The following is a 14,825-nucleotide window of genomic DNA, read 5'->3' as shown; positions in this document are numbered from 1 at the left end:
CTATAAAGTATATGAGTGATTTTTAAATTGCTAAGCTTTTCCTATGCAGCTACTGGGTGTCTAGTTGTGCTGTCGAATGCATAGCCCTGTGGGCACTGGGCAGGTACAGACTGTCCCACATGTGTTATATTGTACCAAAGTTCTTAATGAGCAACATGTCCCACAGTCCTGTTTTCTAAATATTCCATAAAGACTATTTTCACTAGAAAAAAAATCAGAGCAGTTGCACACATATTGGAGGGATGGCAGGATTATTGTAATGCTGGAAGGATTCTGGAAGGGATCGGTAGAAAGGGAGCACTCAGAACTGGAAAGGATGGGTATTAATACAAACTGGGCATGGGGTGGGGTGGGATGGGGGTGCTCCTGGTGCTAGCTCCACTTCCGCCCTATCCCCACACCCCAACTCCCCAATTCCGAGTTCACAGGATATCTATCCAAGATTCTTCCATTGTTTTGAAAGGATGAAGGTTTCTCTGAAACGATTTCAAATGCCAAAGATAAAACATCTGTTTAAAGATTTGATTTAGGTTAACTGGGAGGCTAACTGCTGGTGCAAGATAAGATAAAGGACAGATAGGGGGGCCTGGGGCTTGTGGCAGCTGATCCCATGATCTGCTCTTACCTGTGGGGGCCTGCATGGCTGAGCTGGGGATGGTGGCAGCATCTTGGGGTACAGTGCTGGTATCCGGTTCGGGGGTGCTGGTTGTTGGTGAGGTGGGTGGTGGGTTCAGCAAAGTCCGAGGCTTCCTCTGTCAAAATGGATGGGGAGAAGTTTGCTACCCGTGACAGGTAACTTGTCTTCTGATTCCTCTATTCCTAGCCCTTGATTCACCCATGGGATGGAAATATTTCTGTGGACGGGGCTGTGTTTTATCTTGGTTTTCCATACAGAATCTTGCTCAGCACTTTACATATAGTAGAGGCTTAGTAAAAATTTTCTAAACTTACGTATAAGATTCTGGGCTCCTACTGAGCTGGAGCTTAATGCACAGTCTTTTATACTAGATTCAATACTATCCTTTGAAATTCCAGGTTCTTTATCAGTTGAGCAGACAACAGCAAAAATGGGAAAAAAAAATGCTGAGGTTTTAAGTCTACTTTGATGTTATTTTTACTTTGCTTCCCCTTCCCCTAACTACAAACTCGTTCTTCTGCCTACCTCTAGCTCATCATCTGCCATTTCCAATCTTAAACTTTATACTCTAAGGTTTAATCTCTAACTAAATTACTTCTCTAAAAACCCTGTGGTTTTACCTCGGCCATGCCTTTACAGTAAAAACTGTCTTTTCTTCCTGGAATGCCCTTTCTTTCTTTTTTTACTTCATAAATATATGTTTTTCCAGGAAATATTTCTAGATTTCTTCTACTGTCTCTTTTGTGCTACCTCTGTACTCTGTGTTGAATCTGTCACAATGTATTGTCATATATATTTAGACACTGGTGTCCTCTATTAGCCTGGAGCTCCTTGAGGTTCTGAGTCTGAGTACCATTTCTGGCACAGCAACTGCCATATAATAAGTCTCAATAAATATTTTCAATGAAGCACACAGTACAGAAACCCAATAATGGGGGAAGTAATGAAAATGATTCGAGAAAAATCTAGTATCTTCTCTATGCTGTTCGGGGCAGTCTCTAGGGGAATAAGATCCCAGAAGGTTCTTTTCAAGAAATAGTTTTCTAAAAGCCGTTCTGAGTGCAAGAAAAACATAATCATCACTGAGATCCAGAAATCCCTTTTTTACTAAATGTCCTATGTAGGGTCCACTGCTGGGAGGTATATAAATCTGTCTGCCTTCTAGGAGTGTATTATGTAAAGCAATAGTACCAGTGACAACGGGCATATATAAGATGGCCTTGTCTGTGGAAGCTATCATGCAAACACTTAAGAAACATTCAAAGCATATGTGGGACATGGACATTTCCTCCTTATTTTTTTTTTCTGATACTGCTAAAAGTAAAAGTCTAAATATGCAAGGGGTCAGGGAGGAAAGGAAATGGCAGTTCATCTTCATGGAATTAGTGGTATGATTTCATGGGGTCCCTGAAGGAAAATGCCTGGTGAGTTTGGTGCCCAAATATTGTAGTAGAAAGCAGAGAGACGGAAGGCATTACTGTTTTGAGATAGGTGCATTTAGACTCATTATATCTCTTCATATATTACCTCATCTCCACTTTATTGGTGAGAAAACTGGGGCTCAGAACCTTATTCAAAGTTTCACAGTCACACATGTGGTAACAAATGGAGATGAGATATAAACCTGTTTGTTGGCTTCGAAGCCTCTGCTCTCATCATGAAACCACTCTGCTTCAGAAAGGAACAGAAAGGTCATGGGTTAAGTGGAAGGCATATTCATTTATAAAAGTAGGCAAAAGGATAGGAGGGAGAATTAGCGAGTCAAATGCCAGCCCATAAAATACTGGATAAGAGGAGAATTATTGTTTTCAAGAGGGTTGGAAAGAAAGGAGACTTTGGTTATTACTATGTTTAGGACTCTTGAGGAAGCAAAGCAGAGGCAATCATAGAATCATAGTGTTTAGGTTTTGAAGGATCTTAAAGGCCACTTAATCCAACCATCCCTCTCCTACTTCCCTCTTCCTGAAAACATCCCTCCCATACGGGTCATCCAGTCCCTGACAAAATGCCTCTAGTGATGGTACATCACTATTCCTCTCTCCTTCCCTCTCTCTTTCCTTTCCACTTTTTTTTTTTTTTTTTTCAGATCAATACATCTGTTTTGGGATAGATTTAACTATTCCTCATATGTTGAGACAAAGCCTGTCTGCTTGAGTTTCTACTTTTTGGTTCTGGTTCTGTCTTTGAAACCTTATAAGTTTTCTCCCTCTTTAATCTGATGTCCTCAAAATGTCTTCACATCATCGAACGCATGGCTTTTCTGGCCTTGGAATCTTTAGAGCCTTCAGTCTCTCTCCACAGCAGAAGAATAAGAAGAGAGTAGTAGAGACAAAAATGAATCAGGACCTGGGTTAGGGGTTAGTGGTAGATAGATCAGGATCATATGTGTTACACAGAAAGATCAGGACGCGATATCAATAATTCAAAGCCAAAAACAAACAAACAAACAAACAAACAAACAAACGAAAAGAATTCAAAGCCAATTAAGAGATAATCCCAATTAGAACATCATAACTAAAATCATCCATCCTGCACATATTGAACATCTCCAAAGAGACTGAGATATAAGGTACTACAGGAGAAAAAGAGAAGAACAAGATTAGGTTCTTGACCTTGAGCAGCTTATATTCTAGAGGAACTGAAGTCAGCTGAAGTTAATAAACAGAACAAAGCCAATCAATCAACCATTTAACCAACCAACCAAACTTAGGAAGGAACTCATGAGATTAGGATGGGGTGCCCAAAGAGAACTAGCTATCATTTTCACATTAAAATTGAGGAAGTCTAGTTCAGGAGGGATCTGCAAAGAAATGCCTTGACGAGAGGTGAGTGGAGAAGGTGATGCTAAAGGAAGCTGTAGAGAAACAGCTGAGGAACTTTCTTATCAATGGTTTCCCTAGGGAAGACATGCATGAAAAACTGGTCATGACTAAAAGGTGGTACTTGCAGTTACAGTGCTCAGTGAAGCTTAACTCAGTAGTCTTTTCCTGCACTAGAGATAACTGTTATCTTCTTCAGGAAATGTGGGAGAGTGCTCATGGTACCCATGGTTGGGCAGCAGTGACCATGGAACCAGAACACCTGGAGCCCCATCTCTGGCGCCTTTGCCATTTATTAGCTATGTGACCTTAGGGAAGTCTTTTCACATATCTAAGTCTCAAATTTCTTAACTATCAGATAACATAAACACTAACTACTCATCTCCTAGGGTTTTGTGATCATTATGTAATATGTATGTAATGGTGTCTGATACAGAGTCCGATACTTACACGTTATTCAATAATTCTTTCTTTTTAAAAAGAAGGGGCAGGGATAGAAAAAGAAATACATTTATAGAGTCAATTTTCTCTTTCTTTCTGTTCATGTGCCTGGGCGTCCACTCTGGGTAGCTTAACAATTAGGAGTGGGGTCTTCCATCTAGGGAAGACATTAGACCAGAATTGCCGCAAATGTGAGTAGCTTTCAAGGTCAAAGTTTGTTTCTTATCCATACCATCCTATCTCTGATATTACTAACACCCAGATAAGTAGCTAAGCAGGGATGACAATCTAGGAGATTCCTGTTAAAAGCATACACAAGGTGGAAAATAGGGCCAGACATGCCCCTTTCCAAGATGGATGGATATGGGTGAGTTATCCCTTTAAAGCCCATTATCCCTTTCTAGGAAACCCGCATTTTTACCTACCTTACTGCCAGGTTTGGGACCCCTCTTCTTTGGGAATTTCAAAGGTTCAGCTGACTTGGATGGGGTAGAGATGGGGTGGGGAATTAGGGGCTTGGGTGTCCGGCCCCGCTTCTTTCCTGGTTTACGCCCCCTCTGCCCTGGTTGATGGTCCAAGATAGTTTTGGTGCTGCTGTGGATGCTGGGCTTCTCAGTGTTCACATCAGATGCAGGATAGGGATTCTTTGGAATCACAACTGCAAGAAAAAGACTCATTCTATCACCCCCTCCTCCCACCTGCATTCCCATCCCAAAGAGAGGGGGAAAAAAACTTGCTACTTCTGTTTGGGTAGTTTTATTCCAAGAAGCTAGTTTCCTGGCATCTGACCTAAATGTTAGAAAATCTCAGAGGAGCACTGAATTTAGATTGGTTAGAATGGGAAGTTTTAATTATTTCTGACAGATGCAGAGAAAATATTAAATTTTTCTCCCCAAGGCATCTAGTTAAAGCATATAAACAGAACCATAGGCTCAGAGATGGAATGACTTTTAGAAGCCTACAATCCCTTCCTGCTAAGAATGAAGTTCCAAAGCTCAGCAGAGGAAATGATGCCTTATCCGGGTTATACAGTGAACTAGGATAAGGACTTATATTTTGAAACTAGGCCCTGACAACCAAGTTACACATTTTCTTCACCAATCTACTTAAAGTTTTAGTACGATTACTGCAATGAGGAGTAGTGAAACACATAGAAATAATTGACAGCATCTCTCCTTACTTCAAAAATCTTTGCTCCATATTACCTTTAAGGTAAAGTCCAAATTCTCTATCCTGATATCCAGGGACTTTTGTGACTTTACCCTTGCCTTGCTCTCTGGTGATGTCTGTTGTCACTTCTTGACACACAGCCCCCCTATATTCTAGCTCAATTGTTTTCTGAAAACCAATTTATTCATATATGTTGAGTTCCCTATTATTCCTAGTCAAGTAAAAATCAATACTCAGATTCCAGCACTCAGTTCCAGGGCCACCTCCTTACTGAGGTCTTGTCTGATTATTACCCAAATAAGTCAGTACCACTCTACCCCCAAAGCATTCTGGAGACATTTATGTTAGAGTACTTTCAATTTTACTCCAACCATTCATCTATTCTTTAAACCGAGAATGCTTCAAGGTAAGCACATCTAATTCATCCCACAAATAGTTACTGAGCACTTATTATAAGTTAACAAAACACAGTTGCCACTCTTGTGGAGCTTACCTCCTAGTTGAGGAGACAGAAAACAGACAAATAAATATACTGTATAATGCCAGGTAAGTGCTATGATGAAAATTACGTGGGGTAGTAAGGAAAGTTCGCTTTGAGGAGATGACATTTACACAGAACTTCCAAATGAAATAAAGGCAAAGCCATGTGAAGATCTGAGAAAAAAACCCTCCCAAGTAGAGGGTACATAACAAGTGCAAAGATTCTGAGATGGGAACATGTCAATGTATTTGAGAAATGGTAAGGAGGTCAGTACAGCTAGAATTGAGTGAGCAAAGAGAGGAGTGGAGGGGATTCAGGTTAGAAAGGAAGTAGCAATAAGATCGTGTAGGACTTTGCAGATGGTGAAAATGAATCTGAACTTATTATAAGCATGAAAAGAAGCTGCATGAGTAGAACTAGAGAGGCTACTTTACAAACTAATTACAATGGGCAGGTAGAGGGTAACGTTGCTTATGCTTCTAGGTAGAATGTAACAGATTACAGCAGTGCAATGTTGCTGATTCAAAAATTAGGAAAAGTCAGATACTTCTTTGAAGAGACACTGGAGTGTTGTAGAAATCACAAGGACTAGATGAACTGAGTGAGTAGGGCTTCTGAGATAGTTGTCAATGTTTTCTTTCCTGAGGACATTTGTCAATTTGGGGCATGAATGGAGGTCAGAGGACCTCTACTGGAGGAAAAAGAAATCCAACAGGCTGCTGTGACAGATTGGGACTAGAACTCCGTGTGTGGCCAATTCTCCCCACGGGACATTTGCTGAGTTCTGAGCCTGCACATTGGACATGTGAAGCTAGGCTGAGAGCTTCTAGAAGGCAGAATGAAATCTTCCATAATCCTGTGATTTTAGGGGATAAATAGAGTCCCACTAGAAGGAGGGAGGTCTACCTCAGACATGTATCTCCTCTTCAAGATAAATGTCATATTTTGAATTTAAGAGGTTAAAGAACTAAACCCCCAACCTCTAAAGGTAGGACAATCTCTTGCAATTTTTCGGGGCTGAGGAGATAGAGAGACCTATTAGGTTCTCAAATCAAGAGCCCAGGAGGGCCAACATCCAAGAAACAGATATAAACTACAGGTATAATCCAGACCTGAACTAGCTCAATCCAGGATTAGATTGAGAGGATCAGCCCTTATCCTATTAGCTTAAATAGGGGAAAGGAAGAATTCTTTCTGATGGAAGATATTAGCTGATGCCTCGACAGTTCTTTTATATAAAATATTCGTATATCACAAAAAAATATTAGATGTAAAAAGAGGCAGAAACAAGTGATTGGTAATCAAGAGAAAATACAAAACAACAGAAGGAGACTCACATATGATCCATGTAATGGAATAGAGACTTTAAAATAAGCATAATTAATGTGTTAAAGAAAGTAGAGGAAAAGATGAACAAAATGCAAGAAAGGAAAACGCCCAAGAAAATAGGAATCTACATAAAAAAAAAAACCAAATGAACATTATGGAATTATAAATGTAACATGAGAAATTAAGAACTCATTGGATGGATTTAAGGGAAGATAAGATCTAGCAGAAGAAAGGATTAATAAACTTGAAGAAAAATCACAGAAAACATCTAAAGTGAAGCAAAAATATGGAAAAAACATTAGAGGATTAGAGACATGTGGGTATGGTCAATGGATCCAAAATATGAGTAACTATAATCCCAGAGGAAGAAGACAGAGAGAATTAGGCAAACATAATATTTAGAAACAAATGAAAAGAGGAGCTCAGGAACCTAACAAGCAGCAAAAATCCAAAAAAAAAAAAAAAAAAAAAAAATTCCCCCAACTATATCATGTAACTGTTAAACTGCTGAAAATAAAGAAAATAAAATGAAATGACAGAAAAAAATTTTAAAGTAGTCAGAGAAAAGAAGCATTACTCTTATAGAAACACCAATAAGACTGATGGCTGACTTTTTAACAGAAACTATAGAAGTCAATATAATGATAAACAAAAGGGCTAAGATTTATAAACTGCCAACCTAGAGTTCTATACCAAGTAAAAGTATCTTTTAAAACTGAAGGTAAAATAATATTTTCAGACAAATCAAAGTTGAAATAATTTATCGCCAGCAGACCTAAACTACAGGAAATAAAAAGGAAGTTCTTCAGACTGAAAGAAGGTAATCCCAGATAGTGAGATGGAATTGCAGGAAGAAATGAAAAGCATAAGAAAGGGCAAATATGTGCAAGATACAAAAGAACTTAGAACAAGAACTGACTAAAACAAAAACTTATAAAATGGTTTATAGAATTTATAATGTATATATTATAATTATAGTAAATTATATGAAAGCAACAGCACAAAGGATGGAAGTAGGGGATAAATTGAACCAAACTTTGTTAAGAATTTTACATTATTTGGGGAGTGGTTACAAAGCACTTATTTAAAGAAGATATTGATGAGTCCAGAATACAAGTTTCATAGGATCACTAATTAAAGAATGTATCACTAAAAGCTAAGGAGACAGAAATGGAATAATAAAATACACCTGATTAATCCAAAGGGCAAGAAAGGAGGAATAAAGAAATGAGGAAGAACTCTGACAAATAGAAAATAAAAAGGAAAATGGCAAACTTAAATCCAAATAAATACTTAAGATTAAATACAAGTGGATTAAGTAAAACAACAGGAAAAAACTAACATACTGCACCAAAACCCCTCAGTACCTAATTAAATCTGTTTATAAGAGGGCCTTGAAATATAAGGACACTTGAAATATGACACAGATAAAAAGATAAAAACAAGCAGATGGAAAAACATATACCCTGTAGACAGTAACCAAAAGAAGGCTCATGTGGCTATATTAATATCAAACAAGTTAGTCTTTAAGGGAAGAAGTAGGTCTAAATTAAAATGGAACATTTCATCAAGATAGTTAAATTTATATATATGTAATAACACAAAACATATAAAGCAAAAATTTAGAGAATGAAAAGGACAGACAAATCCAAATTATGAGTTGGAGATTTTTAACATATCTCTCTCAATAACTGATAGGTTAAGAAGTTGAAAAAAATCAGTAAGGATAGGAAAAATTTGAATAACTCAATTAAATGACTAAAAACATAACCAATTAACCAATCAACTTAATTGATATCTGTAGGACACTACACCCAATAAGTATAGAATGCACTTTCTTTTCAAGTACTTGTTATATGCTGGGTGAAAGAGCAATCCTGCATAAAGTTCAAAGAACTAAAATCATACAGAACATGTTCTCTAGCCACAGCAGAAATAATTAATTTAGTCTCAGCCACAATCTTCAACATTTACTTTTAGAAAACACTACTGCTTTGGTGTTTTAGGAAAAGTTTTATAAATCATTCTATATTAATAAATTCCGATACAGCAGGAAGATAAACAAGTTAGTGTGTTCAGCTCTACTACCAGTAATGCAGAAAGACTTATAGCTCTAAAAACAAAGACCTGTAAGCAGGAACATAAGAATTTGCAGATTTTTTTTTGTACTAACTGATTCAATTCATAAATTTGCATTCATTTGTTTATTCTAATCACTGCTTAATAAGTTTATGTTAATATAGCTATGCATAAACTATATGTCTATCTTAGAAGAGAAATGCAAAGTGTCAAAAGGAAGAATCTTAATATATTTCTGCTTTGATATCTTGCAGCTTTTTCTTTTTTTATTTTAATTTTTTATTTGAGTATAGTTGGCACACTGTGTTACCTTAGTTTCAGATGAATGCAGTGATTCAACATCTCTATATGTAATGCTATACTCACAAAAAGTGTGGCTAACATCTGTCCCCATATGGCACTTTTATAATATCATTGACTATAGGGCAGCCCAGGAGGCTCAGCAGTTTGGCTCGCCTTCAGCCCAGGGCGTGATCCTGGAGACCTGGAATCGAGTCCCACGTTGGGTTCCCTGCATGGAGCCTGCTTCTCCCTCTGCCTGTGTCTCTGCGCCTCTCTCTCTCTCTCTCTCTCTCTCTCCCCCCCCTGCATGGAGCCTGCTTCTCCCTCTGCCTCTGTCTCTGCACCTCTCTCTCTCTCTCTCTCTCTCTCTCATGAATAAATAAATAAATCCTCCCAGACTCCCTTTCACCCAACCACAGTGGAATTTAAATAGGAATCAGTAACAAAAAATTAATTGAAAACCCCCAAATGCTAAGAAATTAAGTAACATATCCTTGTAAATAGCTTAAATATCAGAGAAATAAAAACAGAAATAAGAAAATTCTTGGAACTTAAAATTCATGAAATATGACAGATCCAGCTGTGTGAGATTTAGTTAAAGCAGTGCTCAGAGGCAAATGTATAGCTTTAAATATTTGTATCAGAAGAGAAGAAAGGTTAAATATCAATAACCTAAGATTCTATTTCAAAAAGCTAGGAAAGGAACAGCAAACTAATCTCAAAAAAAATAGAAGTAAGGAAATTATAGAGATGAGTGGATAAGTCAATGGAAAAAAGAAAGCGGACATACTACAGAGAAAATCAACAGCCGAAGTCTGATTCTTTGAAAAGATAACCATTTAACAAGCCTTATTAAGAAATATAAAAAGACAAATATCAAGAATGAAAGAGTAGATTTCATTATAGATAATTCAGGCATTAAAAAAGATAGTAACAGGACATCATAAATAATTTTATGCAACTACATTTGAAAATTTAGATGGAATGGTGCAGCTTCCTTGTAAAAGCAGCTTATTAAAATGGAGAGAAGACCACAGAATATGAAGAGCTGTATACATAATAAAGAAATTGCAATTGCAATGAAAAACCCCTCTGCAAAGAAAATTCCAGGCCCAGATGCCTTCATGGGTGAATTTAAGCAAACATTTAAAGAAGAAATAAAAATGACAACAAATTGTACGATATCTGTTCAAATAAATGGAAAAGGAAAGACTCCCCAACTCATTTTAGGCGCCAACCTAATCCTCATGCCAAAACATGACAAAGATATTAAAAGAAACCAAAACTATAGACTAACATCCTTCATGAACACAGATGCACAATCTTTAACAAAGTATTAGCAAACTGAATCCAGCAATATATAAAAAGGATAACATATCATGACTAAGCAGAATCTATCCCAGAAATACAAAGATTTTTTTAACAATAGAAAAAAAATCAGCTGAATCTACCACATAAGCAAAATAAAGAAAATCCATATATCATCTCAATATATGCAGATAAAAAAGCATTTGACAAACTTTAACACTCATTCATCATAAAAAATATTAGCAAGTTTGGAATTTCCTTATAGAAAAGGTCATCTATAAAAAAAATCAATAGGGGCGACAGCAAACTTAATGGTGAAATATTGAGTACTTTCCTACTGAATTATGGGACAAAATAAAAAAACATCACTATCACCACTTCTATTCAACATTGTATTGAAGGCCAATGTAACAAGGAGAAAAAAAAAGAAATAAAAGCTATAAATACAGGTTGTAAAAAAGAAGCATTATTTGCATATAACATAATTTTTTTTTACATTAACTGTACCCCCCTCCCATCTACAAAACCTATTAAAAATGAATTTGGAAGGGCCACTAGATAGAATTCAAAATACAAAACTTTATTCTAGGGATCCCTGGGTGGTGCAGCGGTTTGGCGCCTGCCTTTGGCCCAGGGTGCGATCCTGGAGACCCGGGATCGAATCCCACGTCAGGCTCCCGGTGCATGGAGCCTGCTTCTCCCTCTGCCTGTGTCTGCCTCTCTCTCTCTGTGACTATCATAAATAAATTAAAAAAAAAAAGTTAAAAAAAAAGTTAAAAAAACAAAACAAAACAAAACTTTATTCTATTTCTATATATAACAATTAGAAAATGAAATTTAAAAACCCCAAGTCAAATATTCAGTGAAAGACATGCAATATATCACAGTAAAAACTGTAACACATTCCAAGAGAAATTAAATAAGATCTAGATACCACATGGCCATGAAGAGATATATCACAATCATGAATCAGAAGATTCAAGTTGTGCTCTCAATACTCATCAAACTGACTTAAAGAGTCAATGCAATACCAATCAAAACCCAGCAGTTTTTCTTTAATGTGCATGTGTACAAACTGACAAGTTAATTCTAAGTTTTATTAGGAAATGCAAAGGATCTAGAACAGCCAAGTTAATCTTGGTAAATAACCGCAAAGCTGGAGGGAATATTTACATCATTAGAAATTAAGACTTATTATAAAGTTAGAGTAATTAAGACATGTGATATTGGTGTTAAGGATAGTCAAATGTCTTTTGCCCATTTCATGATTGGATTGTTTGTTTCTTTGGTGTTGAGTTTAATAAGTTCTTTATAGATTTTGGAAACTAGCCCTTTATCTGATATGTCATTTGCAAATATCTTCTCCCATTCTGTAGGTTGTCTTTTAGTTTTGTTGACTGTATCCTTTGCTGTGCAAAAGCTTCTTATCTTGATGAAGTCCCAATAGTTCATTTTTGCTTTTGTTTCTTTTGCCTTTGTGGATGTATCTTGCAAGAAGTTACTGTGGCCAAGTTCAAAAAGGGTGTTGCCTGTGTTCTCCTCTAGGATTTTGATGGAATCTTGTCTCACATTTAGATCTCTCATCCATTTTGAGTTTATCTTTGTGTATGGTGAAAGACATGAAGAGAAATCTCACAGAGGAAGACATGGACATGGCCAACATGCACATGAGAAAATGCTCTGCATCACTTGCCATCAGGGAAATACAAATCAAAACCACAATGAGATACCACCTCACACCAGTGAGAATGGGGAAAATTAACAAGGCAGGAAACCACAAATGTTGGAGAGGATGCGGAGAAAAGGGAACCCTCTTACACTGTTGGTGGGAATGTGAACTGGTGCAGCCACTCTGGAAAACTGTGTGGAGGTTCCTCAAAGAGTTAAAAATAGACCTGCCCTACGACCCAGCAATTGCACTGTTGGGGATTTACCCCAAAGATTCAGATGCAATGAAACGCCGGGACACCTGCACCCCGATGTTTCTAGCAGCAATGGCCACAATAGCCAAACTGTGGAAGGAGCCTCGGTGTCCATCGAAAGATGAATGGATAAAGAAGATGAGGTTCATGTATACAATGGAATATTACTCAGCCATTAGAAACGACAAATACCCACCATTTGCTTCAACGTGGATGGAACTGGAGGGTATTATGCTGAGTGAAATAAGTCAATCGGAGAGGGACAAACAGTGTATGTTCTCATTCATTTGGGGAATATGAATAATGGTGAAAGGGAATATAAAGGAAGGGAGAAGAAATGTTGGGAAATATCAGGAAGGGAGACAGAACATAAAGACTCCTAACTCGGGGAAACGAACTAGGGGTGGTGGAAGGGGAGGAGGGCGGGTGTTGGAGGGGAATGGGTGACGGGCACTGAGGTGGACACTTGACGGGATGAGCACTGGGTGTTTTTCTGTATGTTGGTAAATTGAACACCAATAAAAATTAATTAAAAAAAAAAAAAAAGGATAGTCAAATGGATCAATGGAGTAAAACAGAGTCCAGAGATAGAACTAAAATATACACAGTTATCTTATTTATAATAAAGGTGACCCTGTAATTCTGTGGTGGTGGTGGAGGGGAACACTTCTTCAATAAAATTGTGGTGAGTTGGGCAGCCCGGGTGGCTCAGCAGTTTAGTGCCACCTTCAGCCCAGGGCGTGATCCTGGAGACATGGGATCGAGTCCCACATCCATGCAGGGAGCCCGCTTCTCCCTCTGCCTGTGTCTCTGCCTCTCTCTCTCTCTCTCTGTACCTCTCATGAATAAATAAATAAAATCTTAAAAATAAAATAAAATTGTGTTGAGTCAAACATATCTATATGGAAAAAAATGAGACTTGAACCCTGCATTTTATATCAGATACAAAAATTAACATGAAATCTAAAACATCAAACTTTTCCAAGAACACAGAGGGGAGTATCTTCAAAACTCTGGGGTAAGCAAGATTAAGCAGGACAAACAGGACACACAAAGATTAATTATAAAAAGATTGATTTCTTTTTTTTTAAATAAATTAATTTTTTATTGGTGTTCAATTTACCAACATACAGAATAACACCCAGTGCTCATCCCGTCAAGTGTCCCCCTCAGTGCCCGTCACCCATTCACCCCCACCCCCCGCCCTCCTCCCCCTCCACCACCCCTAGTTCATTTCCCAGAGTTAGGTGTCTTTATGTTCTGTCTCCCTTTCTGATATTTCCCACACATTTCCTCTCCCTTCCCTTACATTCCCTTTCACTATTATTTATATTCCCCAAATGAATGAGAACATACACTGTTGATTTCTAAAAAAGATTGATTTCTTTTTCTCAAAAGATACTAGGAAAGTGAAAAAGAAAAAGAAATCTTGCAAGTGGGGAAGGATACACAAAACACATGTCAGAAAAGTAATATGCAGAAAATATGAAAATCTCCTAAAAATATGTAATAAAGACTAACAATTAAATTTTCAAAAGATGAGACTTGAAGAACCATGTCACAAAACTGAATATACAAATAGCAGATAAAGATATGAAAAGTTGCTGAATATTATCAGTAAAATGCAAATTAAAACTATAAGACACTATCTCCACCAAAACTGCTAAAATTAAAGGGCTGACAGTGCCTATATTGGTGAGGAATACAAAGCAACTAGAACTGTTGTGCATTGCTGATGGGAATATAAATCACTTTGGAAAACCACTTAGCTTTATACTCTCACCCAGCAATTCCACACCTTGGTACATACCCAAGAGCAATGAGTGGCATGACCACCAAAAGACATGTACTAGAGTGTTCACAGCAGCATTTTTCTGAAGACTCTCTGGGAGACATTGTAGGCATTATCTAAAAAGTCTAAAAGATGTACATATTCTATGATTCAGGAATTCCAACTTTAGGTATAAACTCCAGAGAAATTCTTGAACATGTAACACTTCAGATATGTGTAAATGAATGTTTACAGCAGTGTTATTGTAGTAACTGAAAACTTGAAATGATCCTATGTCCATTATTAGTAAAATGCACTTAAAAAACACAGTTTTTGGGCAGCCCGGGTGGCTCAGCAGTTTAGCACCACCTTCAGCCCAGGGCCTGATCCTGGAGACCCAGGATCGAGTCCCATGTCGGGTTCCCTGTATGGAACCTGCTTATCCCTCTGCCTGTGTCTCTGCTCCTCTCTCTGCCTCTCTCTCTCTATCATGAATAAATAAATAAAATCTTAAAAAAAAAAAAACCACCATAGTTTTCAGAGTATGCTCTGGGAGCTCCTTCAGGACCTTGAAATCCTTTTAGGG

At 37.5% G+C, this 14,825-nt stretch overlaps 1 protein-coding gene across 28 annotated transcripts in view; it reads right to left on the bottom strand.

Annotated features, from left to right (window-relative positions):
* Nucleotides 1-14,825, bottom strand: part of SCMH1 (Scm polycomb group protein homolog 1) — a 179,607-nt gene that overhangs the window by 37,874 nt on the left and 126,908 nt on the right. For 24 of the 28 annotated variants that reach the window (XM_072723689.1, XM_072723690.1, XM_072723670.1 and 21 more), the window contains 2 exons: nucleotides 4,323-4,555; nucleotides 626-752 (listed from right to left, as the gene is read on the bottom strand). The exons of 3 other annotated variants lie outside the window; for them this stretch is intronic. In XM_072723689.1, coding sequence (XP_072579790.1) covers nucleotides 626-752; nucleotides 4,323-4,555 — 360 coding nt within the window. The remainder of the gene's footprint in view (nucleotides 1-625; nucleotides 753-4,322; nucleotides 4,556-14,825) is intronic. One more of the 28 variants, XM_072723691.1, reaches the window with a different exon arrangement.

This window comes from Vulpes vulpes, chromosome 10 (assembly GCF_048418805.1).
Source record: "Vulpes vulpes isolate BD-2025 chromosome 10, VulVul3, whole genome shotgun sequence".
NCBI lineage: Eukaryota > Metazoa > Chordata > Mammalia > Carnivora > Canidae > Vulpes > Vulpes vulpes.
The sequence above is the reverse complement of the archived record's forward strand: the minus strand, read 5'-3'. Positions and strand labels throughout refer to the sequence as shown.